This window comes from Meriones unguiculatus, chromosome 18 (genome assembly GCF_030254825.1).
Source record: "Meriones unguiculatus strain TT.TT164.6M chromosome 18, Bangor_MerUng_6.1, whole genome shotgun sequence".
NCBI classification, from domain to species: Eukaryota; Metazoa; Chordata; class Mammalia; order Rodentia; family Muridae; genus Meriones; species Meriones unguiculatus.
This window is the reverse complement of record NC_083365.1, coordinates 21788335-21815507: the sequence shown is the minus strand read 5'-3', so window position 1 is coordinate 21815507 and position 27173 is coordinate 21788335. Positions and strand designations below refer to the sequence as shown.

The following is a 27173-nucleotide window of genomic DNA, read 5'->3' as shown; positions in this document are numbered from 1 at the left end:
TTTCTCTCACTTTGTTCCCATTTGTCACCTGTGTGTTTTCATTTCTTGTTGAATGAGAAAACACTGGTGATGTGAGGCTTCTGTCTGATTCCCACTCCCAACCCCTTGACTCTCTAGCTGTGCTTGGAACTGTTATCACTGCCCTTTGGAGAAAAGTCAAGGCTCGAAATCTGGGCCTGTTTACTCAAACTAAGCTTCTCTGTGAACATCGGCTGTCAAGCTGTCCTTAGAGTATCAGATGGTTTTACTTCATATTCAGACTGCAGTGTTTTCAATAGGCTTTGTTATGTTAGATGTCTATTCGCTCTGCTGCGAGCTAAGCCTTCTCCTTGTCCAGTGCAAAGCAGAGGGTTTTCTGTCAGCTGCCTTTTCACAGCACTTCTCCAGCTCTCATGGAGTGCAGATGGAGGCTGACCCACCTTTTTTGGTGTTTGCTGTTCTAGTGTTGTGAGAATTTCATGCCTAGGGAGCCATCAACAGCACCTACTCCTTCCCCATGAAGTTCCAGTGACAAATCAAAGTTACATTCCACCAGAATCCACCCTGGGTGCCAGTGAGTTCATTGTGCTTGCTACAGAGTATGGAGGAGAGGGTGCCAGGAATAGGGGGACACCAGAGTGACCATTCTGGAAAGTCTTCACAGGACATGGATGATGACTTCTCCATAGCCGCATAGATAGGACACCTCCCATGAACACTTCCACAGCCTTTGTGCTCTAGCTCCTCTTCTGACACCCTGACAGCATGGTGCACAGGCAGTTAGGGCAGGATCACATACAAATGTCTGGGAGTGTGGGGGAAGGGACAGTTGACCCTCCTGCCCTTCTCAGAGAGGACATCAGCAGTCAGCAGACAGTTTGTTCTCATAAAAGCATGGCTGATCTGATGAAGATGGCAGCTGTTCTGCTTGCCTTTTGCCTTATTTAATTTTCTAAAGACAGGAACTTCCTAGGTAGCCCAAGCTAGCCTTGAGCTCATGGTAGCTCTCCTGCCTCAGCCCTGCCTCCCAATGCTGGGATTAGAGGCTTGTGCTACCCCCTCCCTTAACCTCTGTTACCTCTTACTAAAAATTTAAAATTTAAAGGGGGGCAGGGATTAAGGGAGCATAAAAGTGAGCATGACAGGCACACTGAGCAGTGGGAATCCTTAGGATTTGAATTTTTGAGTGTTGAGATTTTTCCACATCTCTCCTTACTCAGCACTGTAACAGCAAGTCCACAACACTGCTTTTCTATTTTCTTTGTCTATTTCTTTTTTTTTTTTTTTGCGGGGAGGGGGACCCTTGGTAAGTATTGCAGGCTGGGTTCAAACTCACAGCCCTTCTGCTGCCTCAGCCTGCTGTGTGCTGGGAGTGCTGGGAGCACTCATGATGCTTCCTACCCGCCTCACAGTGCCAGTTCTCTTCTCAGAGTGTCAGGGAGTACATTTCACTCCCTCGCACTGCAACAGACCATCTTTGTAATGCTTTCTCAGACCTTCCTAGTGTGTAAAGCAAGCATTTGTTGAAGGCCGGGTTTTAAGCTCACTGTCTCACCCTCCCCCAACACTGAAAATGCTCTCCTCTCGGCTTTGTTCCTAGATGAGATTTAAATTTACTTAAAGATCTTGGGACACTTTGAGCAACCATAGGGCTGATAGTACCCATACCTTGTCTGTCAAATGCCCTTTTAGAGGCCTCATGACAATGGAGGATTTGTGAATTTTTCTTTTTTTATTGTTCTCTGGAAATTTTGTTTTTATTGGTGCTAATAGGCCCCAAGGCCTTGGCCTGATGGGTAAGTTCTGTGCCTGGGAGCCCATCCTGTTCTTTGGGGTTTGAGCATTTCTTTTTCTTGATGAGAGATCTGTTTCTCTTTAGTGCTATGCCAGCCATTTCTTTGTATGTTCACCTGACCCCTTAGAGGTGCTGGCATATAACAGAGAAACAAAACTTTAAAAAATATGTGAAATATAACACAGAAAAGTTTACGAAGCATAATCGTATATCATGAATAATTGTTTGTACCAAACACGTTGGAAACTGATGACACTTAGATGGATAGTAGGTGGCTGAGCTGGAGTTCAGACCTTGGCTTCTGTAGTGCCAAAGCCTAAACTTAATCTTTATTCTGTATCCCTTTAAGGTACTCTTCATTTTCAAAAGAATGCCTAGTATTCCTATAGCCAGTGAGACGGTGGGGTGGGTTTGTCTTTAAATGATTTATTTGTTTTTAGTCTATGTGAATTGGTGTTTTTCTTGAGTATATATCTTGAATATATATATATATATATATGTGAAGTGGAGTTACAGACAGTGTGAGCTGCCACGTGGGTGCTGGGGATTAAACCCTGATCCTCTGGAAGAACAGCCAGTGCTCTAAACTCCTGAGCCATCCACCCCCAAGCCTGGTTGTTGTTGTTTGTTTGTTGTTGTTTTGTTTTAAATACACATTTTTCTCAGGGTCTTGTGGCACAGGCCTATAATCCTAGCACTTGGAAAGTTGGGACAGGAAACTGGGGAGTTGAAGATCGTCCTGTCATCAAGATTATAGAGAATTTAGCCTGGGCTACATAATACCCAATCTCAAACACAAAACAAAACAGAAAGGTCAGGGTAGTTATGATGTGCAGGCAATTCAGCTGGCCTTTCCGTAGGGACCTTTAGGGTCCTGGCAATGTCCTATGTCAGTACCTGCATCCTGTGACATCATCTGGGCCAGGTACATACTGACCAGTCCGCCACTCCCCTCCCCCTTACTCTCTTGCCTTTGCTCTCTCCCCTTCTCCTGCTCTCTCCTCTCTCTATCAGGGCACCACCTCCCCCAAGCATGTCTCTCTTCTCCCTCTTCCTCTCCCTCTCTCTCTCATTCCCTCTCTCTATCTCCAGCCAATAAACCTCTTTCATATAAGATCAGTTGTGTGCATGGCATTTTTATATAAATACTGACAGTAGTGAATTTCTCTGCTGCTTTAGATCTGTCGTCTAATAGCCTTTGCCTGTCTATACGGCTGCTCCTCTCATCCCTGTGTTTTCCCGAGTCTTTGTCCACAGCTTGCCCTATGATATGTTAGGAAGCATTTAACTTGTGGGTCTGTGGGTAATTGAAGGTCAAGTTGTTGCAGCTGTGTGGTTCCAGATGCCTGTGAGCCACAAGCAATGCTGCTGCTTTTAGAACTGGTGGGGAGAAGATGCCTTGGCTATCTCTGGGGCAGCGGGAATGGCCGGGTTTTTTGTCTGAGGTATTGTTTGGCAGGCTGACAGTGTCTCTTGTGTTCTTGAGGAGGGCCTAGTGTAATGCTAGAATTTTCCCTCCAACCTTACCCGTTTGTAATTTTAGCCCATAACCAACCTTGTTTTTTAAATAATGGGGAATGCTGAGTGAAATCCTAATTTTTGTGAAAAACAAAAACTGTCCCAAATGTGCCAGGCTAGGACTGACCTGGATGATGACAGGATTTGGTGAATTTGAACACAGCAGAAACGAGGTCACTTCTTACCTGGCTCCCTGTATTTGCATGGGTTCCAGGGCTATAAGTTTCCTCCAGCAGATGTGTGCCCTTACCTGACCTCAGCCTGTATGGTTTTCATTTCTTCTTTCAAGTAGGCAAGTGTGGCCTGTAAGGGCAAAAACATGGGCCTCAAGCCGCGCTCCCCTGCATCGCTCACACCCAGGCTCGCCTTCCTGGCACCATTGAGTTAGCAGGCTGCTGGGGCAGTGAGTGGGTGGAAGGAGGGAAATGACACACACATACAAACACAGGACAACAGCTTCCTCATTTCAGAGGGTGCTGGCTGCTCTCTTTATTGTAAAATTGAGTCCTGGTGCCTTCCAGGGCTGTGGGGAGGCTTAAATGAGACTTAGTGACTGTGAAAACGTGAGGCCCAAATAACGTCACAGTTGTAAGGGGTTCCTAATGTTTACAGAGCACAGAGGTGTGTAGAAGAGCAAGGAATTCTAATTAGTGGTGAGATTCAGTTCCTTCTAGTTTCCATGTGTGAGAAGTCCCTTTTTAAGGTTCAGCATCTTTTGTTTTAACATTTAACACATTCTTAGTACCTTTTTATTGCCGGTGATTTACCTCGTGTCAACAGTGCTAATGAAAGGAAGGGTTAGTGATGTTCTTGGTGAGTGTGGTGTATATGCATGCGTGTACACGTGCTCACACTTGATCTCTTACACTATCGCTTGCTGCCTATTCCCTTAAGACGAGATCATTGAACCTGGATCTAGCCCTCCGACCAGCAAGCTCCAGCAATCTCTCTTTACCCGCATTGTGCCGGGGTACAGGATCACACCAGCTTTTGTTGTTGTTGTTTTTCAAGACAACATTTCTCTGTAGCTTTGGCTGTCCTGGAACTCACTGTGTAGACCAGGCTGGCCTTGAACTCAGAGATCCACCTGCCTCTGCCTCCCAAGTGCTGGGGTTAAAGGTCACCACCGCCCAGCCACACCAACTTTCTACATGGGAGCTGGGGATGTGCGCTCAGATGCTCACACTTGTTCACACTTGTGGAGCCGTCACTGCAGCCCACAGTGTTCTCTTGGATACTAACTACATTATACTTTATTGTAGGGCTATAGCAATGAGTCTGTTACAATTAAAAGTCAAACTAGTGTGGTGGCGCACACCTATAATCCCAGCACTCAGGGAGGCAGAGGTAGGTAGACTCTACATAGTGAGTCAAGGACAGCCAAGGCTACACAAACAAACCCTGTCTTAAAAAAAAAAAAAAAAAAAAAGAGTCAAACTAGGGGCTAGAGAGATGGCTCCATGATTAAGAGCACTGGCTGTTTTTCCAAAGGACTTGGGTTCAATTCCCAGGATCCATATGGCAGCTCACAACCATCTGTGTAAAGCCCGAGGTCCCAGGGATGTGACGCACCTCTCTGGATACATAGGCATGCATGTGGTGCACAGACACATGTGGAGGCAAAACCCTTACACACTTAAAGGAAGTCAGACTAGTGAACTCACAGGGCTGGGTAAGCCCTGATTTCCTATGTTAGAACAAAAGCTAGTGGGGTTAATAGCTATGCCTTCCACAAAGTAGAGAAACAATCTTCTTTTTTTGGGGGGGAGAGGCTAATTCATTTTGAAATAATTGGGAATTCTATCAGTCCTGTCATTTCAGTCTAAGAATTTAAAGGCAGTGTGAGAACATGATAATTTTATAACCCACTAAGTTTCTAATTGTTACCATGGTGAAATTCCTATTTAAACAGTTTGGTGGAGCTGATCTTTGTGGTGCATCCCTGTAGTCCCAGAACTTATAAGACTTAGGCAGGAGGATCAAGAGTTCAAGGCCAGCCTGGGCTCAGGAAGACCTTGTCTGAAAACGGACCAACAACAATGAAAAAGAAAGCATTTTTTAAAAAAAATAAAAACAAGCCCCACTAAAGCTGTATGAAGATGTGGGAGCATAGAGCTAACTCACGCTGTTTATCAACAGCTAGAATAAACGCTAATACTCACTAGAAGAAACACCCTATTTTTAACATTTTTCATAAGTGAAATCTTTGATGTTTTCCAAGGAGCTTTCAACAGAAAGACATACTTGTATGAAATGAAACCCCCTCTGTCTGCTGACAAGAATAATCATTCTGTCTGTGATGTGCAGCGAAGTGTAAGATGCATGAGGAGAACAGCAGCAAATGGTAACATGCTTTGTTAATCAATCCTTACACTTTTGTGAAAACATACAAGTTCAGTAGTATATGCGCCGGAAAAGTGAGGCTATAGATATCACTTGTGAGTATTGGTTACCTCAGGGAGAGTTAGGTTATGACGGACTGTCACTATAATTCTATAACACTTGAGTCTAAAATAATAAGCCTGCATTATTTTTGTACGAAGAAAATAAAGATTAAAATTTAAATATAAAATGTTTGAATCAAAAATCTATATTTATTAGTTATACAAAAATGTTGCTATAATCAGCTTGGTGGTTATATTATATTATATTATAACATATATATTATATTATAATATATATATGTATCGGTGGGTTATAAAAATACTTTCTTGGGCCTTGGTGGTTAAGAGCACAGCTCACAACTACCTGTAACACCAGCTCCAGGAGACATGACACATTTGGCCCCCCTGTGCTCCTGCGCTCATGTGCTCATACCCCAACACACACATACTCACAGACGAAAATAATAAAAATAGAATCTTTAATTCTTTTCTTGAAAATCCCTGATAACTGTGAATCTGAGATGCTTTACTTCTCATATCTTTAGACATATTTTCTTGTTGATGTTGAGTCAATAAAATGTTTTGATACCTTTAAAGTGCTTTGTGAAAAGAGTTTACTTTGGTAGAGAAAAGAATAATGAAGAAAATGCCCCATAATTTCAACTTCAGACCACTGAAAGGTCAGGCTCTGGGAATGTGACATTCGAACTGATCTGTGCATGAAAGCTAGGCTTTCAGTATGGGTTAGTAGAAGAAATACAAGCCGAAGCCCTGAGGCTCCTTTTGGGAATAATGATTAATCTGGGTTGACAGATGTGCATGTTTATTTTAGGTGAACTGTGGGAAATAAAATTAGAATTAGGGGTGGAAGTGTTGGTGCAGACATTTACGCTTTATCTAGCTGACAAGAAGAAGCGTGAAGTGTACAGAGGGATTGACATGAAGCCCTTGCTACATCTGGAAAGTGATGAGGGCCTCGGGACATGGGAGTCTTGTGGCACAAAGTCTCCACGACAGCTGGAGCATTAGAGTCTCCCCACGCCCGTCTAGAAGTCACACACTCACTTCACAAAAGTCATCCTGGCAAGGAACTGTTATTATTCTTCCTGCTGACAAAATTGGAAACCAGAAGGTCAAGGCAAACACCTTAGCCATGTAGATCGGTAAATGCCCCTTTTGTGTTGTTGTTTTGGGGCAGGGTCTCATATAGTCTGAGGCTGCCCTAAGCTGACCATGCAGCTGAGTCCTTAATCCTCTTGCCCCTAACTCCCTGGGGTTGCAGGTGTGTGCTGCCACTTCTAGCTTTAATTGGGCTCTTTTGAGGACCAGACTTCAGCCTGTAGAGCTTTGAGATTCTGGTGTTAGTACAGAGAAGCCTGACATTAGAGGGGAAAAATTTTCCTCCCTCATTCTTTCTGAATTTAACTGTCTCATATCTTTCCTTTTCTGGTAACCATGGAAAAGTAAGGGAGGGTCAGAAGGCTTCCTCTGCCCAGGCACTGGGCTGTGCAGGCTGCTTACTGGACACGGCCATGTGATGGTGACTGTGCTGTAACTGGGCTCTTTAGCAGAAGTCCTTTTAGTCCCTCTCTCTTGGTCTGATGCTTTCTTCCTTCATCTACACAGAAAGCCAGACCCACTTCTAACACTGCAACGCCAGTTACTCCAAGCAGGTGCCAGCTCTCCATATTGACCTTAGGCTGCAGCATGGCCCAGACACAGACGGATTCTCACCACATGTGGTAGTCTGGCATTAGGAAAAGCTCCTTCCCTCTTTTTTTTTTTTTTTTTTTTTTTTTGCAGCTAACCCATTTTTATAGACTTGTTTCAACTACTGATAAGTTGTGACTTTTTTGTTTGTTTTGTGTTTTTTTTTGAGACAGTGTCTCTCTACATAGCCCTGGCTATTCAGGAACTCACTCTGTAGACCAGGCTGGCCTCAAACTAACAGAGATTTGTCTGCCTCTGCCTCCCAAGTGCTGGGAGCAAAGGCATGCATCACTGCACTCTGTCCATTACAACCAGGGCTGGAGCGATGGCTCAGTGGTTAAAGAGCATACTGTTCTTGCAGAGGACCTGATTCTGTTCCCAACACCCATGCCAAGCTGCTCGTAACTGCTTTTAACTCAGTTCCAGAGCATCTGAAACCCTTTTCTGGACTCTGCATGCGTGTTTGCATAGATGCACGCGTGTGCACATACACAGTATAAATAATAAAATAAAACAAATCGTTAAAAACAAACAAAAACATGAAGGTAGCATGAAAGGCATGTATTGTACCCCTACTTTATCCTGTGATGCCCTCTGTTCGCTCTTTTGTAGTGTTTCTGTTGTGTTTTGAGACAGGTTGGCCAGAAACTCACTACTTCTATGTCATACAGGCTAGTGTTGAACTTACAGTGGTTCTGCTGGCCTTAATCTCTACCACGTTAGGATCACAGGAGTGTGTTACCATGTCCAGCCTCCCTAGCCACCACAGGCTGTGCTTGAACTCTTAGACTTCTTAACTCCACAAGTAGCTAAGACCACGGGGCATGCCTGTCATTGTGCCAGGTGCCCTCTGCCTCCTTGGCTTTCAGGCCTGTCCCCACTGCTCACCCAAAGGTGAGGTGACTTCCTAGTGTGATCTTGCAGAAATGGCAACAAGTTGTTGGTGTTGGAAAACCCAAACCTCTTCCCCCGGGCACCACGGTTTCTGCTACCAGGCAGCCCTGAGTCTACATTCTGGTTCTTTCACTTGCTGTTTACCTGATTCTGTATCTGCGAAATGGGTATAATACTGGTCCTTCATAAAGTTGTCAAGGGTGTTAACATTAGATACTCAGTTTGAATTGCTTACAGCAGTTCTTGGAAGGTTATGGTTGTTGTAGAACCACTACACACAGACCCACTTTCCCCCCAAGTATTATTGCAGGACTTGAAGTGCTAATTTCTCCTCTTGGTTCCAGCAGGGGCTAAGATTTGGGGAAAATGGCAAAATGCTTTAAATATAGTTCAAGCCAGGTATAGTGGTGCACACTTTTAATCCTAGCAGTTGGCAGGGAGAGGCAGGTGGATCTCTGTGAGTTTGAAGCCAGTGTGGTCTACATAGAGAGTCCCAGGACAGCCAGGGTTACTTAGAGGGACCCTGTTTAAAATAAATATTATAGTTCAAAACCTGATTCTTAGTACCTCTTGGAAAAGCTTTTCTTTTTCTTGTTTCTTTTTGACTCAGTGATCCTCTGTGATCCACAGTGTTGTCCAGGCTGACCCACAACTCCTGACCTCAAGCGTTTCTCTGTCACCCCAGAAGTAGCAGGGACTTCAGATATGACACTGGAGAGCTTGTAGCATACAGATTAATAACATTTTCTTGCGTTTTTAATTCCGAATCTTGCAAAGAGGGCTGCAGTGTTGTCCATCTGTTGCAGCTCTTTGGAGGCTGAGGTAGGAAGATTGTTTGAGGCCAAGAGTTTGAGAGACCATCCTAGACACATGGGGAGACCTGCCTCAAAAAAAAAAAAAAAAAAGTGGTGGGGGATGGGGAGCTGTGTCAGTTGGCAAATGCCTGCCACACAAGCACGGGGACCTGAGTTTGATCCCCAGCATCTACTTAAGAAGATGGATGTGGAGATGGACATGGCACACACCTGTAGCCCCACACTGGCTCCCGGAGGCTTGCTGGCCAGATCATCCGAATCAGCTTCAGTAACAGACTGTGTCTGAGAAAATGAGGTGGAAAGCTGTAGAGGATGCCACATTCACGTCCTTACGCACAGCCACACAGTCTTGCCTGATAGCGGGAAGGGATGCAGGCAACAGGTAGGAACTGCTTTCTGGGCACGTAGGTGTCTTGAAATAATTCTAGAGCTAGGCCAAGTTTGAGCAACCTTTGTTCTAGTTTGCTGGTCTCCAGGGACTTGTGGCTAGAGGATCTCTAAGATTATTTCTTCTGAGCAGTAGCAGATTGACCTTCCTTAGAAGCTGAGGCTGTTTTAATCTCAGCACAGGAGAATCCTCTCAGCTCCCATTAATTCTGAATTGTTGAGCAGACAAGCTTGCTTTTTCTGTCATATTGGAGTCACTGGTTTCTGGAAGTCTCTGTGGAAGATAATACAACTCGAAATCAACCACAGCAGATAAAGATCGGGCACAGAGTGGAGAGGCCATGTCTCTTTGCCTGCCCTGGAAGATCTTTTTTGCTCTTAGCTACCTCTGGCCAGATGACACTATGGGCTCTGAATCACCAGAGCCCTTCTGTCTTCTAGGTCCAGTCACTGGGTTTCTGTGCAGCTGCCTAAGTTTCTGTGAAAGTCCTGCTGGCTGCGGGCTCCTCTGTGGCTTTTGCATAAGTGGCAGTTCTTAGAACCGGGTGGAAAATACACTTTGTGAGATTAGAGTGTAGAAAACAGACAAGAGACTCTAAACAGTTTTTCTTAACCTATAGGGAGGGAGGGAGCAATAGCAGGGTCTCAGGCATGCTTGTTTTTGGAAACAACAGGCCACGTTTGTCAGGAGTGACTTATGCCCTTGAGGCTTAGCACAGTGGGATTTAGAGGGGGTGGGGAGGGAGAAGAGTATGGAAGAAGGAAGCTGGGGGCAGCAAGATGGCAACAAAATCAGATCATTTCCCCCTCTGTTGGGGATTTCTTACCAGTTTGAGGTCAGCCAAATCCTAGATGACCCTGGCTTTTTTAAAGTGATTCTGATTTCTTAGCTCCCCACCTTGAGGAGGCAGCACCTTCATAACATGGGCAGACTCCCAGTCCCTTACACTGAGAAAGAGAAAACCTGATCCAGGCACTGGTCCTTAGCAGAGAAAGTGAGCAAGCCAGAGAGGAGGGGGCCGAGATCTTGACTAGGAACAGCTGAGGCCTCCCTGCGGTTCCTGGGCTGTGTGGAGTTTAGCAGTCTGGGGCGTCTTGGGACTGGTGTGGATGGCTCTGAAATCTGAGGAATCCTATTCTTGCCTCTCTTTAACACTCATGTTGGCTGCTGCTCCTCCCTTGTAGGAACTCTCTGCTCCATTGGCTTTCTGGTTCTCCTCCCTCTCCACTGCTGGCTTCCTTGTCTCTTTCATAGTGTGTAAAAATGGGTTTTCTCAAAACCCTGCTTCGTCTCTCTCCTTCCTGTCTTCTGTCTTCTCCTGTCTTGTTGGGAACACTTCTCAGTACTTCTTTCTGGTCCTAGCCTCTCCCCAAGCCTCCGTCCTGTTTATGCTACTGCGTGGCGTGCTCTGCAGCTCCTCCAAACACTCGCAGCACTCCCACGGAACAGCGGCCTGCCCTTTGTGGACCCCGGTCCTGTTCTTGACCATGGCACTGCTTTGCTTGCTATTTTTGAGGTTCAGAATTGTGTTTTATTTTTCCTCCACAGTTGTGCTTGGAGTGCCCATTTATTTCTCGCTGTTTTGGCTTTGTGGCTTTTGGTGTATTGTTCCTGTTCTACTGCAACTGTCTTCGTGCTAGTCTAGATTTCATTACCTGAGCCTCGTAACTGTCTCCTTATAGGTTTGTGTTCAGTTTATCTCACCAAATGGATTTTTTTTTCCTCTCTCTCCCATGGCCTCCCAAAACCTAAAGATTACCCTCTTACTTTGGTAGTCAAGGTCTTTGTTGAGCAAGGCATGGCGACACATGCCTGTGATCCCCAAACTCAAGAGGCCATGGCAGGAGGATTGCCATGAGTTTAAGGCCGTCCTGTGATATGTAGCAAATATCAGACCAGCCAGGATCTACTTCAAACAAGCAATTCTCTCCAGACCCCTTACGTTCTATCTCTCTAGACTTAGAATTTTCTGGAACACGATTTTACCTCCTCTGTCATTCCTGCCGTCAAACTTCTGTACAGAATTCCTTCTGTGCTTTTACCCATCAAAAATCCTATGAGGAGACTAGCAAGCTGGCTCAGCAGGTAAAGACACTTGCTGCTAATCCTGATGACCCAGGATTTGAACGCTGGCACCCACATGGTGGGAGGAGAGCACACACTCCCCCACATCATCCCAGATGATGTGTGTGCAGCATGGTACATAGGCACACACAAAATAAATAGATGTAATGAAATAAATCCTCTGTGTGCCACAGTGCCTAGCCTCAGACTTAAAAAGAAAGAAAGAAAGAACAAATAGTTTGTGGCCAGAGTGATTGTTCAGCAGTTAAGAGCACACAGTGATCTCTTCTGGAGAACCTGAGTTTGATTTCCAGCATCCATGTCAGGAGGCTCCCTGCCACCTGTAACTCTAGCTCTAAGGGCATCTGCACTCAGGCACACACACCCGCACCCACGTACACACACCCGCACCCACGTACACACACCCGCACCCACGTACACACACCCGCACCCACGTACACACACCCGCACCATGTACACACACCTGCACCATGTACACACACCTGCACCCATGTACACACACCTGCACCCACGTACACACACCTGTACACAGACACATTTTCAAATTATTAAAATTCAAAAGCTACTTATTTTTATCTTAGCCTACATTTATGTCTCCACACCCCTTGTGTATGGTACCCTTGGAGGTCAGAAGAGGGCTTCAGATCCCCTGGAGCTGGACCGTTAAGTCCAGTTGGTGAGCCTCCATGTGGGTGCTGGAAGTTTAGCCTGGGTCCTCTGGAAGAGCAGCCAGGGCTCTTAACTACTGAGCCATCTCTCCAGCCCCAGCTTTCAGACTTTTGAAAACACCCATTGATATGCTTTGCATTGTGATGCTGGGTACCCACATCCTGTACAACAAATTTCAGTGGCCGACTTGATTCTGCATGATCCATTTTCATTCTATTTATTCATTACTAACTAAATTGATTTTAAGTTCTAGTCATAAGTTGCAGACTCCGGTTGGAAATACTGTTTTATCTAGTATGAATGAGTGTGTAGTCTTACAGCTCTGAGCTACCTGTTTCCCACACTACTGGAACGAGAGCCAGAAGGGCACTTAAACAAGACTGTTTCTCTCGGGGGATAAACTGTTACAAAGCTACCTTTATCTCATTAGAGTGAAATTTTGTCTACCTCCTTTTCCTCTGGAGGATATGATATTTCTCTGTTTCACACCGGGAGTGGTAGTTGTGTAGCTCTCTCTCTCTCATAGGCTACTGTGGAACCCTGCCCTCCAGGAGGCTTGCTTCAGTGGAAAGACGACACCAGTTTCAGGCAGGAAAAGGCTCTCCACCTGCTGAAGCAAGAGCTGGCCCAGCCTTTTAACATGGGTGCCCTTCCACGTTCAGACTGCACTGTGCATGTGGAGGTCACGGCAGGTGTAAAAGGTGTGCTCTGCTCTTGAGTCCTTGCTGCTTTGGGAAACGATGTTTCTAGAATAGTGGATTTACTTTGATGTAGTTGTATTTCAAATACACATATATACATATACATACATACATACATACATAATATATATGAATATATAAGGTGGGAATGGAACTGGAGAACTCTATCTACATAGCTTTGGGGAGATCATCATCTGTGCAAGGGTACACCTGTTGTGGTCACCAGGGGTAAAGAGTGTTGATATATATCGAGGAATAAAATACATTTAAGAGTATATGGGGGGGGGGCTGGAGGGATGGTAGAAAGACCCTATCTCAACAAAAATGAAACAAAGCTCCCAAACTCCCACAGCCTTGACTTTCCCTCCCATAGAAGCCATTGACTGTCAGTGCTCCACACACCGCCCCCCACCCCCAGCATGATATAGTCCTTCCTGGCTTGATCTTCCCAGGTCTTGTGCATGCAACCACAGCGGCTTTGGGTTCATGAGCACAGTGGTCCTGACATGTCCAGAAGCCATTGTTTTGTTCTGATCTTCCCCAGCCCTTGGGTCTTAAAATTGTTGCACCCCCCTCTTCTTGATGGTCCCTGAGCCTTGGCAAGTGTGTGTGATGTTAGAGGTCTCGTTCTCATTTGCAGTTCTGATTAGAGAATTCGACAGAGGCTTGTCGGTACTTTGTTGTGAGTTTCTTATTCTCTCTCTCTAATGAGACAGAGTCTTTCTATGTAGCACTGGCTGTCTTAGAAATGTCTGTGTAGGGCTGGAGAAATGACTAAGTGGGTAAGACTACTTGCTCTGAAAGTAAGAGGACCTAAGTTCAAATCCCCAGCACCCCCCAGCAAAAAAAAAAAAAAAAAAAAAAAAGAAAGAAATCTCTGTGTAGACCAGGTTGTTCTTGAACTCTCGGAGATCCACCTGTCTCTGCCTCCTGATAAAGGTGTGTGCCACCATGCCTGGCTAGTTTTGAGTTAATCAACCAACCACTGTACAAAGAAATGTGTCTTAAGAGGTCTGAGGGCTACTTTAATCTATGGGTAGAGACAGGATTTTAGAAGGCAGCTCGATGCTTTGTCTGGCAGTATAATACTAGTAGGTTCACCATTAAGTGCCTTTTATGTAGGAAGTGTGATTTAGTGCTGCAGATGGAGAGATGATTAAGTGGTTAAGAACACTTGCTGTTCTTGTAGAGGACCTAGGTCTAGTTCCTAGCACCCACATGGCAGTTCAAAATTGTCTGCAACTCCAGTTCCAGGGCTCTGATGCCCTCTTCTAACCTCCCCAGGCACCAGGCATACTTGTTGTATACATGCACATACATGCAAACACTCAGACACATAAAAATAAGTTTGGTTTTTTTTTTTGTTTTTTTTTTTTGTGCTTAGGATACATAAATAAGTGATGGGAATCTAAACCCTGTCCTTGAGGGCTCCTATGTGATGACAAAGCACCTGGGCAGAGAGAAAATGCTTGTCTTATCTGCTATGCATGCTGTGAAGAAAGGTTAAGCAGAGTAAAGGCCAGAGTGTTGGCAGAGAAGCCTGCAAAGTCCTTTCTGAGGATACAGCCTCTGAGCAAAGGCCTGAGTAACCAATGTGAGAATAGCTAAGGGAAGAACTGCTGAATCCAAGGCATAGCAGATGCACAGGAGTACACTAGAGTCTGCTCAAGGTGCTTGTGGTGGCTGAGGCGACTAGGGGAGAGCAAGCGAAGAGAGTATAGGAAATGATCCCAGAGAAATGGCCGGAGGCTGGGTGATTTAGGCCTTTCTAAGTTTAAGTCAAGTGTTTGGATTTGAACTTTAAGGAAGATGGGAGCCATTGGAAGGATTTGAGTAATGACACGATCTCATTTATGTTTAAAAGAATCGTTGTGGCCGGTCATGCTGAGAAGACTGTAGCAGTCAAGCCCTGAAGCTGAAAGAACATTTGGGAGTTAATCGTATTTCAGCTGAGAGATGGTAGTCACTAGATCTCATTGGTGCACTAGGGTCTCTGAGAATGGGGAGAATCCTAGACTGACTGCCATGGTAAAGCACTCCCTCCATTGAGGTTAAGGCTCCCAGTGCTGTTCCAGGCTGTGGGAAAAGCTGTGCATATCACAGTTGATGAGCTGGGGCAAGTTCACTCCTGCACACAGCTGATATCACTCAGTGTGTTTAGTGTTGGTGTCCAGGTTCTCCTCCACCTTGTAGAGCGGGGGAATTTCTGCTACCTTTTGAAGAGAGGAGAGGAGAGGAGAAATGTTATCAGTGGGGGAGAGTCATTTTGCAAAGCCCTTTGTGTCAGAGTGTTGCAGAATGAGCCTAGTTGCTGCAGGCTTCACAAGAGCTTGGGACTCTTAGACCCTTTGAGAGTGGAGTTCAGCCCAAACCTCCCTGCAAACAGGAAGCTGGTTTGAGTTAAGAACATAAAATAAAAACCAGCTGATGCCCCTGAATGTTTTCCTCTGCGCCTCCCCTTCAGAGGGCCAAAGGAAACTGCTTCCCTCCCTTGGATGACTACTTTAGAAAGCCAGGAAAAAAATTTTTCAAACCCATAAATCCTTTGAAAATAAGCCAAGATTTTAGCTCCCGAGTGAACTCCTGCTTGTGGGATTTTCTTGTCAGGAAGCATGTTCCTCTGTGCAGGGCCCGAGAGGAAAATGACAAAGTAAAAGAGTCCCCTGGCTGGAGCCTATTCCCTGGGCCTGGCAGAGAGAAGAGGTGTGTGGCCGCTTTCCCATGCTTAGTCTTCCAGCACGTTTGTAGGTCATCAAGTTGAGAAAGTGGACATGGCCAGAACTAAAAGGACTATATTAGAGTGTATTAAAGCATATACTGTAATTAGGTATTGTTTTATGAAAATTGTTCTTCAGTTTTGTTTGCTTACACACACACATGAAAGTACACACTAGGTCACAATAGAAAGCAAGTTTCTTATATGAATGGATCATAGTAAAAAACATTTCTTCTTTTGCCGTGAAAAACAGTCTTTAGGGTGTGCATAAACCTAATCTTTCTGCTTTATCCTGTTGAAAATTGCAAACTAGTTTCAAGATTCTCTATAGAACTGGATTCTCTAGCCACAGAACACCTACTCACATTCCTCTGAAAGGGAAGGGCAGCTGAGAACCAGCAGGCTTGGTCTGATTCTTTGGGACCAACACCGAACCATAGGGAGATGAGGGATTGCACACATTTGAATCTAAATGAGTTGCTTCAAGTTATATTAGTTTGAAGAGAGCTGGAGGCATGTGGCTCACTGTGCTTGATGACCTCTGCAGTCTACATAGGACATAGCGGCTTCAGGCTCCTCTCTCTCGTCTGTCTTAGGCAGTAAGTACAATGGGAACGTTCCTGAACACCCCTTCATCCAGCACAATTAAAGGCACAGTGCCAAGATCCTGATCTGGGGTAACTAAAGGTGCAGTCTCCCTAGGCTGAGTTTGTGCTCTGCAGACAATACCAGGTGACTGAAGCCAGTGAGCCGTTAGACCGAGGAAAAGAATGGAAGGGGCAGAAATTCACTCACAATCCAGAATGTTAGCATAGGCTGACATAGGGTTTAGCGCCTCTGCTGGGCCCATGGATAAATGAACAGTCTAGAGCTTAGACTAATGCACTGTAACTAAACCACTGCTACCAGTGAGTAAACTCATGTTACAATTCCTGCTCCATATCCCTAAGAAGCATAAGTCACTCTTAGAGAACTCTCTGAGAAAATATTGTTTGGTTCTTTGTTTTGTTTTTCTGAGATAGATCATATAGCCCAGGCTGGCCTAGAACCCACTCTATAGCTCAGGCTGGCTCCAAACACAGTAATCCTCCTGTCTCAGCTTCTCAAGTGTTGGGATTACAAACATGTAATTACACCTCTGCATGCTTTTGTTTGTTCTTTCCTTCCTTCCTTCCTGCCTCTCTCTCTCTTTCTCTTTCTCCTCCCCTCCCCCCCCCAGTTCCCAGGGATTGAACCCAGCCTTTTTTACGAGACAGTACTAGACTATAGGTTTTAACTGTGCTACCATGGTGGGACTTCTTTTAGTCTTATCAACCACAGGCATTACTTTCCCACCCAGTTCAAAGTAAAATTGCCTTTGTTGTTGTTTTATTTAGTGGGTGTATGTACACATAGGTGTGGTCAGAGGATCTCTGGAAGTAAGAGTCTAAACAGGGCCGGGCACAGTGGCCATGCCTGTAATTCCAGCACTAGGGGAGGCAGAGGCAGGTGGATCTCTGTGAGTCTGAGGCCAAGCCTGGTCTACAAAGCGAGTTCAGGACAGCCAAGGCTACACAGAAAAACCCTGTTTTGAAAAAAATAAAAAACAAACAAAAAAGAAATAGGACTTCTAAAAGCACTTTCAACTCTTCTCTGTTTAGGCCAGTAAGAGAAGATATGTCCAAAAACGAATCCAGCTGATTCTTGGCTTCCCCACTCTAGAAACTGGCCTGTCACAGTAGATTCTTTCTTGCCCTATATTTCTGGTTTACACCACTCCTTGGCCCTCCCACACTCTCTAGGCCAGAGTTTTCATACGCCAGTATACTTTGCTTACATGGGCTCCTCGCTCTAAATCAAGGAAGAACAAGGACATCCCTGAGGGAAGGCGCACGCAGGAAGTACAGACAGCTCTGCAGGGAACTGGTTCTGGACTGACCAGAAAAACTGTGTGACAAAGAGCACCATGGAGTGACAATTATGAGGTTATAGGGCAGAATGGATCTCACAGACCTCACCCACAGAGAGACTGGTGAATTAATTTGAGGTTAGTCCAGTGGGGCTTCTGTGACCTGCATTACAATGTAGGACAGCAACATTGTTATGAAGATGGTGAAGTCTCACGTGTCATGTCTTCTCAGACTCTTCAGCATCTTACCCAGGCTTCCCTTTCATCTCTGTGGGAGGTGTGGCTTAATAACAATAATCAGAGTACCCTAAGCATCTGTGATTCCCGAAACACAGCATTAAGCCCTTCTTTGCCCTCCAAGGCGCCTAAACTATATGAACTGGCAGACAGGAAGGTGGAGTCCTTTGATGGAGGTCTATCACGTGATCAGATACAAATCAAGGATGTCCAAGTTACCTAATTGATGCCTAACATTATTCTGGTCTCAGGAGATAGATTACTGTGGCCTTCAAAGGGTTGAAGGTCAGTGACCTCATGTGAACCTCATAGACACCCCCACACACACACCCGGATCTCAGGCTCTAGCCTAGACTTTGGTGCCTTTTTGCATTGGAAAAATGCTTGTTCCTCCTTTGTCATCTACTTTAACCCTTTCATTTTCTTTTCCACGGTAACAACAGGTAGAATCTACTAAATGCAGGTGGTACTCAACTGCTGTCATTTTCTCATATGTCCAAGGTACTTTTGATCAGAACAAAGTCTGAAGAAGTCGCAGGCTTATTTTCCTGGAGATAGGAAGATGGTGCTGCAGAGGATGGTTGTAGGCACCTTAGCACCCCCTCTAACCCTGTGCTGTGTCTTGTGCTAACAGGTGACCTTGGAGAAGGTGCTGGGAGTAACAGTATCTGGAGGCAGAGGACTTGCCTGTGATCCCCGATCAGGTTTAGTTGCCTATCCAGCTGGGTAAGTGCCTTTCAAGAGATCGTGTTGCATGAAAGCTTATTTTTTTATTTTTTAGGAACATTTTATTCTTTGAGAATTTCATTTAATGTATTTTGATCATATCACTCCCTTTCCCGTACTGTTCCCACATCCACTCCACTTTCCTATCCATTTAACTTTGTGCTCTCACTCTCTCTCCATCTTTCTTTCCCCCTCTCCCTTCTTCCCCTCCCTCTCTCTCTTTTCAAAGACTCTTCAGTCAAATTTGTGTTGCCAACGACTCTCGGGTGCAGGGCTTGTCCTTAGATATGGTCAGCCTACCCAGAGGTCACACCATTAAAGAAAACCTACTCTCCCTGTCGTAGCAGCTGTCAGATGCCATAGCTCCTCATTAGGAGTGGGACTTTAACCCACCTCCCCACTTCCACCTCTCCCCACTCCACCCACATTAGGATTTTTGTCTGGCGTGAGCTTGCTCAGATCGTGTGAGTGCAGTCACAACTGCAGTTAGTTCATCTGTCCAGTGGTCATGCTGTATCCAGGAAGCAGTTTCCTTGACGTTATTCCCTGCCCCTGGCTCTCACAGTCTTCCCACCCTCTTTTCTGTGAAGATCCCTGAGCCTCGGGGAGAAGACTGTGAGTTACAATCAATCAATGTAGACCAGTTGAGGTGGTCAGGAGGATTCTGAAATCTTGTGAGAGATAGATCTAGGTCAGCGTTTTGATGCCATGTCTGTGGAGAAAACACAGTCTAAGTAACAATAATTTTTTATTGGGTGCTGTCCTTGCTTCATCCTGTGCTGATGCTTGGTTATCTTCCCAAGCCTGCCCGTCCACACACAGAGATTTATCCTTTTCTTGTATAGGAGTCACAACATCTTTTTTTTAAAAACTACTTTTATTTATCTTATGTGTATGAGTGTTCTGCCTATACTCCGTGGACCATGTGTGCCCATGGAGGCCAGAAGAGGGCATCAGGTCTCCTGGGACTGCAATTCCAGATGGTTGTGAGCCAACATGTGGGTCCTGGCTTTTTGGAAGAGCAGCCAGTGCTCCTCCTAACTGCTGAGCCCCAGCACCATCTTTAATAGCTGTCTTCTAGTAGGCTTTAATGGCTTTATTGTGAAATTACACCAAATGTTTAAATTGTCTATCTCAGGGCTGGGGTAGACTTCACTGGCAGAGTGCTTGCCTAGAAAGGCCTGAGTTTTGACTTCTAGCAAAATAAATATTCAACTCAGTGAATTTTAGTAATTTTATAGAATTTGCAGCCATTGCCACAGTCAGCTTTGCTCCAGAAGCTCCATGTAGTCAGTCAGGTGCGATGCTTTGTGGCCCTAAGTACTTGAGAGGCTGTGGCAGGAGAGCACTTGAGCATGCTGCGCCAACTCATAGTTTAGAGAGGAAACAGATTCGCGGTGAAGTGATGTGTTCATAATCACGTTGCCAGTGTCTGCCTTGGAGTGCATGTCCAAGTGGCCTGACCGTTGAGCTCTGGCTCTTAGATGACATAGAACGGGGAAAGGCCAGACTTTCTGCTTTTTCTCTCAACTGTCTCAGTGTGTGGACAGATTGATCTGTGCCAGGGAGACTTCTGGCCCTGGGTTCTGAGTTGGGCATCTCTCTGGAGGGGTCCTGTGGTGCTTAGTGTCCACATTTGGGGCCCTGTGGTTGCTGCAATGGCTTAGGCTGGCAAAGACTGGACAGGCTTCTTTTTTCCCTGTTGAAGCAACTTGATAAAAGGCCTGACCTGCTAAATAACCCAATACTGCCTGCCTCAGGGGAATTCCACTCATACCATGCCTGCCCCTGCCTGGAAAAGCCAAGTCCCTTCTTGTTGGAAATGGGACTGGGGCTAGATATAAGCTGTGCAGAAAAGCTTGGGGTACCACTTCTGGTATGCTAAGCCCTGTGGCAAGGCCTTGGGAAGTGTGGAACTCTGCCCTGAGCTCTCCTTCCTTATACCCCTGTGCCAGGCTTGGAGCTTTTGAGTATGTGCTTATCTTTACAGGCTCTTGCAGCCCATGTGCTACCTGGAAATCCTTCTTCAGGGTCATATACAGGGTCTCCTAGGAGATTTCTGAGTATTCTTGGTTTTGGCTAACTCTGGGCAATACTCCCAAGCCGTTTGCCGACCTGTGGCTTTCTTAGACTTTTGGTTTCTGTCTTTGCAAATGGCTGCTTCCTAGAGCTTTGGCTCTTCTCTGTGCTAGAGCTCCCTGTTGTGCTCCTAGGGTTCATGGGGACCACTGAAGTCTGTGAGAGCCCAAACAGGCTTTTTCTCTCCCTCTTTTGCCCAGCACCACCCTCAGCCCCCACACTTGTTCCTGCTGCTCTTGCTGTAGGAACCAGCTCAGGTATCCTAGAAACAAGAAGAGAAACAAAACTCTGAATCCTCCCAGAGGCCTAGCAGTAACTATCAAACCAAAACAAAATTTTCTGAGAGGAAATGAAACAGCACAGGAAAGGGGGGTCAGCAGCATGTGTCAGGCAGAGGTGGGTGGGATTTGAGTGAATATGGTATCTCGGGGCCAGCGCCCCTCCTCAGAGCTTTCCCTTAGCTACTGTTGTCCCACAGGGAGCCCACCCTCACCTGAAGCTGCATCAGTTACCTTTCTCTTTGCTGTGGCAAAATACTCCTCAAGAACGGCGTAGAGATACCCTTAAACTATGAGCTAAAACAAACCCTCCCTTCCTTTTTAAAGCATGGCAGCAAGAGCGGGAGGCCACCAGCCACTTGGCCCCCATAGCTGGGAGGTCGAGAGACGACTGCTGGTGCTCAGCTGCTGTCATGTCTGTTTACTTGGCCCCCAGCCAACACAGTGGTAGTGCCCACAGTAAGGGTGGATCTTACGCCACCAACTAACCCAGTTTAGAAACTCCCTTGCAGATACACATAGACGTTTGTCTCCTATGTGATTATAGATCTTGTCTTCTAAAGAATAGATGGTGATTATATCCTGTCCAACTGACAGTATTACATGTCATACCCCCTACCTTAGGATGCCAACACAGTTCCCAGGCAGTCTCTTTGAGGGACCTAGCTTAGTTGAACTGTCTTAGTTGAGCTGGGCTTCCCCCACCCCCACCCTCCATGATGGAATGCTATATGGGGACACCTACTCCCTAGCATCCTCTGTGTCTTTCCTTCTGACTATTGTGTATTTCTAACTTCAGGCCAGGGCCCTTCGTTCTCCCCGTAACAGTTTGCTCCTTCAGCAGTTTATTAAAAATCAGGGATATAGCAGTAAATGAGAGAGACAGGCCACTGATAATGTAGAGTTTAAGATCAAGAAGGGCACACAAACAACAAGCGTACAAAAAGTTAGTGAGCAAGGGAGGATCAGGAATGCATGGACATGATGGAATGATGGACATGACAGTATGTAAATAAGTGGGAGCTAGAGAGGGTGCTAGATTGGGTGGTTTAGGGGCTGAAGAGATGGCTCAGTGGTTAAGAGCTCTTGCTGCTCGTGCAAAGGACCTGGGTTTTGTTCCTAGTCACACAGTGGTTTACAACTGTCGGTATTTCCAGTTCTGCGGGATCTAATGTCCCCTTCTTGCCCCTGCAGGTACCAAGTAGGTCTGTGGTGCCTATACACACATGCAGGCAAATATTCACACATTTAAAATAAAATAACTGAGTGGTCAGGGCGCAGTGGGGAGTAATTGAACCGATACTAGCATGGCAAGAAGAAAGCAGTATGTGAGATTTGATGCTAAAGTGTTCCAGATGGAGGAAGTGTCAAGTGCAAAGATTCTAAGGAAGGGAGGACTTATTTTGTTACAGGAACCAGTTCTCTAGTGTTTAATCTAGAGCGAGTGAGAAACAGGGAGCTCAGAAACCATCATTATGATCTAGCTTTTAAATCTTGCTGCTCACAAGGATGTGCCTCTTGTTGGGGAAAGAAATGTCTCTGCTGTCCTCTGGGGAGAGAAAATTATTTTTTATAGCTCTGTATCACTAGTCATGTAAGTCATGGAGTCAACACTTAGTCTTATTTTCATGTTATTCTGATATGTTTAGACACATTATCTATTTTGCAACTAGGTTTTCACATGTTTTTGAGAAGGGGTTTGTAAATATTCCATAAATAGATATTACTAGGCCATATGGGCTGAGAAACTCCTCATTCCCCTTGAAGCCTCATGAGCCAGGCCACAACTGCCATATTTCTCTCAGTATTCTGATCTTCCAAACTCCCACCAGACTGGTCTAATAAGCTCTGCTTACAGCATTCCAGGGCTTCTCTAGCCTACAGCTCTACACACTCTTTCATATTCCTCAGGCAAGCAAGTTCCAAAGGCATTATGAGCCATTTTGGTTTCGTCATATCAACCCATGTCCCAGTTTGCTTTATTAGCTACTGTGGTGCTTTGAATAAGAATGGCTTCCAACTCCAGGCGTGGTGGTGCACACCTTCAATCCCAACACTCTAGAAGCAGAGACAGGTGAATCGCTGTGAGTTTGAGGCCAGCCTGGCCTATGAAGTGAGTCCAGGACAGCCAAGGCTACACAGAGAAACCCTGTCTTGAAAACCAAACAAACAAACATAAAGAATGTCTTCCATAGTCTCACATATTTGTATGCTTAGTCACCTAGGAGTGGAACTGTTTGGAAGGATTAGGAGGTGTGGCTTTGTTGCAAGAGATGTGCCAGTAGGGGTGGGCTTTGAGGCTCAGTCTCTCTCTGCCTCTGAATCAGGATGTAGCTCTCAACTACTTCTCCAGTGCCACGGTCCCTGCCATCTTGATAATGGACTAAGCCTCTGAAACCCTAAGCAAGGCCCAATGAAATGCTTTCTTTGATAAGCGTCATGGTGTCTCTTCACAGCAATAGAACAGGGACTACAGTAGATACTCTTCTTGTTGATGTGACAGAACACCTGACAAAAGCAGCTCCAAAGAAAGAAGCTTATTTTGTGTCACGGTTTGAAGCTGTAGCCCACCGTGGCCTGTCATGGTGGCAGGGGAGACAGCCGAGCACATTGCATCAGAGAGAGATGAAAATTATGCTCAGCTTCCCTTCTCCTTTTTATTCAACTCAGGACCTCAGCCCATGGTTTCAGGGTGAGTCTGCCCTCCTCTGTTCAACCATTTTGGAAACTCATAGACATGCCAAGAGGCATGTTATGATTATTTAAAGCTTGTGAAGGTGACAATAAAGACCACAGTACACACAGTACACAGTAGTCCTGTGTGTATACAGTAGTCCTGTGTGTATACAGTAGTCCTGTGTGTATACAGTAGTCCTGTATGTATACAGTAGTCCTGTGTGTACACAGTAGTCCTGTGTGTACACAGTAGTCCTGTGTATACAGTAGTCCTGTGTGTATACAGTAGTCCTGTGTGTACAGTAGTCCTGTGTGTACACAGTAGTCCTGTGTGTATACAGTAGTCCTGTGTGTATACAGTAGTCCTGTGTGTATACAGTAGTCCTGTGTATACAGTAGTCCTGTGAAGCAGATATTTGTTCTGCTTTACAGATGAGGAGACTTGAGAGTTTTAGAAGTAAGAAACAAGTTCAAGACCATACAGTATATCATCAGATGGGTCTGTCTGACCACGGTGATCTTCATCTTTCTACCACTCTATTGTCCTCGGGCATCAGTGAGGGAGGTATGGTTGTAACAGGAGAACCATGGGCCTGCCCCTGCAGCTCGAGGTCGTAGGTCTGACAGGTTTTTCAGCAGAGTTTGGGGGTCTTGCCGCTAGTGATTTAAAGCTTGTTTTTCCTTTCTTTCTCCTTCCTTTATTCTTTCCTTTCTTCCTTGGGCTTCATGTATTCCACACTGGCCTCAAACTCACTGTGTAGCCCTTAAACTTCTGATCCTCCTGCCTCCACCTTCTGAGTGCTGAGAATATAGGCATGTACTACCATGCCTGGTTTATTAATGACCTTAAGCTTTATTTATGCCTTCCAAAAATACTGAGTGCCTGTCTTCCTAGGGCTGGGGACTTAACAGTAAACAAAACACAAGAGTGGCATCTTTGCTGAGTTGAAAATGCAGTGATAGGTATCCTCACAAAGTAAATTATGTAGAAAATTATAAGTTGCTGCATGCTTTGGAGAAAGAATAAGCAATGGTGGTAAAGTGCAATAAAGAATGTGGGGAGTGAGGTTTAATAATAGGATTAGAGGGTGGCATTTGAGTTATGCATGAAGGACTTTTAGTATGCCTCCGTGTGGCCCTTCTGAGTTTATACCCTGAAGGAAATGTGAAAACATGTTGTTTCTGGTTGAACCTCCTTGGCCTGCACATGTTTGCGCTGCTCCACTCACGGCTCATCACGGCTTTGCCTCTGGAGGATGGGGACTGGTAGGAGATAGCTTCTCTGAGAAAGAAGCAAGCCTGGGCCTGTGCAGGGTGATTGTCAAGGGCTTGGCCCTTCCTGGCACTAGTGTTCCATAGTATGACTCTCCTGAGCTGAGGCCCTAAGGGACTGAGGCCTTACCCTCTCTCTGTAAGGGTGAGCCATCTCTCTGTACCCTCAAGTTCTAAGTTACAGGAGTCAGCCTGTTGGGCCAGCCCAGCCCAGCAGCCTTTATGTTGATGACTTCAGTGAGTATTTCTGCAAGGGTTTACGCTGCTGGGCAAGGACACTGGAAGTGAAGGGCCAGTGACTGATGCCAACTATGCCCCACCCTCCCCTCCCTAGCTGACGGAGTCGTCTGTTAAAAGTTTAATAAGCAGACCAAAGAGGAGAAGACCAAAGACACTCTTTGAGGCTATTTGAGAATAGGCCCTCCTGTTTGCTTGGAAGAACTCAAGTCAGCTGGACATACATAAGCCATGGGCACAGCTCTTCCAAAAGGGAATACATATGTGCTCACTTTTTCTCTCTGAGGAGTTAGCTGCCAGTCTGAATAAATCTGAGCAAAAAGACTAAATGTCTTGCTCTGTATGTTTCCATTCCTGCCATGCCAGAAAATTTCCTGTTATATGATGTAAGGGGAGAAGATAGGTGAGGGTTCTCATCTGCTTGTAGCCAGTTACCTTTCAGCCTGTGTTGCGCGCGTGCACGCACGCACACACACACACACACACATACGCACACACACACACACACACACACACACGCACACACACGCACACACACACACATATGCACACACACACACACACGCACGCACGCACGCACGCACGCACACACACACCTTTGCTCTCCTTCCTCTTTCCACTGTGAGCTTGGATTTAGGAGATGTAGAACACAGAATAAATGGTATTCCGTGAAGACTTAAATGTGTACATAGTGGCTAGAAAGGTTTTGTTGTTTTGTTTTAACAGGGTCTTATATAGCCTGAGATGATCTCAGACCCACCATATAGCTGAGGATGACCGAACTTCTGAGCCTCCTGCCTCGACCTCCCAAATCCTGGGATCATAAGTGTGTGCCACCACACCAGGTCAAAGTGCTTGAAGCAGTGTGATGCGCTGCCCTTTAAAGGCCACCGTGCTGCTTTTGGCGATAGGCTTGAGGGAGCACTCACAGGCAGAGCTCTCAACATTGGGTTGTTTTGCCTTTGGAATGTAGTTAGCTCCATTGTGTCACCATTGTAGTTAGAGGAGTTCTCTCAGAGATCAAAGCCCTTGTTCATCTGTTTCTAGTCAGAAGCTAGTAGCCCATAATCTGTCAGACTGGCCACTTTTGCCTGCGCTGAGCCTTTAGAGGGCTTTTCACAGGTCAGCACAGTTTAGAAGAGGGCTCAGAAAACAGCAGCCACAGAAAACCTCTAAGTCGATGACAGTGGGCCTAGAGAATATTATTTGGCACACACTGAATAGTGTTTGAATCATTGTAACTGACATATAGTTTCATATACCTGTTCAGAAGTGATAGGATACAAAGTTTCCAGAGCTCTTGGCTTTGTCATTTCATATTTTTAGGACAAGGTTTTACTTTGTAGACCAGTCTAGCTTTGAACTCAATATATTGTACATTTGAAGAATCAAAACTTGATTCTTTGGCTTGCCAAATGCTGGTATGACAGGTATGCCCCTAACCAGGGCTTTTGTTATACTTAAGACCCTCTTGACTGTGGCATTTTGAAAGGAGATGTGGGATATTAGAACTTGATATAAGAAGTGAAAAGAGAGAGGAATAGGGAAAAGGGAACAGGAAAGAGAGAGGATGAGGCTAAGAGAAAGAAAACAATTGAGGAAGGGCTGGTAGGGGCAATTAGTGGTAAGGAGACCCAAGTAGTCAGGTCTGTCGGTCAGCTGGAAGTTCTGGATGGGTTTGACCCCATCAAAGGTATCTGGGGAATGTGTAGACTCTGTATATTGGATTAGTTTTTGAGCCTGAGATGCCAAGTACTTGTTATTATTGCACTTGTCTATTTAGTTTCCCACTACACTGTCTGCTCTTTCCTCCTCCTAGTTTTTGGTATAGCAGCTTCCAGGCTTGCTCTTGTCTGCTCTTCCAAAGCTAAGAGATTAGACAGCTGGACAACAGGCTAGGGCCTGCTGAAAATGCTGTTTGGCCCGTAGCCTCTACCTTACTGCTGCTGATTCCCACCATCCAGCTTCTCTGCCCAGAGCTGCTCTGGACAGTATCTGATCCCATCTGGTAGCCTTGTCCCCTGGGGAAAAAGGTTGTCCCAACCCTTTTGTGAACTAAGGGGGGAAAAAATCTCTACTTGTCTTGTTCTAGCAATCAAAAAGCTCTGCTTGGGCCCTGAAGCCAG

The 27173-nt window shown here is 45.6% G+C and overlaps 1 protein-coding gene across 3 annotated transcripts in view; it reads left to right on the top strand.

Annotated features, from left to right (window-relative positions):
• Nucleotides 1–27173, top strand: part of Mapkbp1 (mitogen-activated protein kinase binding protein 1) — a 50742-nt gene that overhangs the window by 6307 nt on the left and 17262 nt on the right. For all 3 annotated transcript variants that reach the window (XM_021647590.2, XM_060371542.1, XM_021647589.2), the window contains exon 2: nucleotides 18414–18505. In XM_021647590.2, the coding sequence (XP_021503265.1) occupies nucleotides 18414–18505 (92 nt within the window). The remainder of the gene's footprint in view (nucleotides 1–18413; nucleotides 18506–27173) is intronic.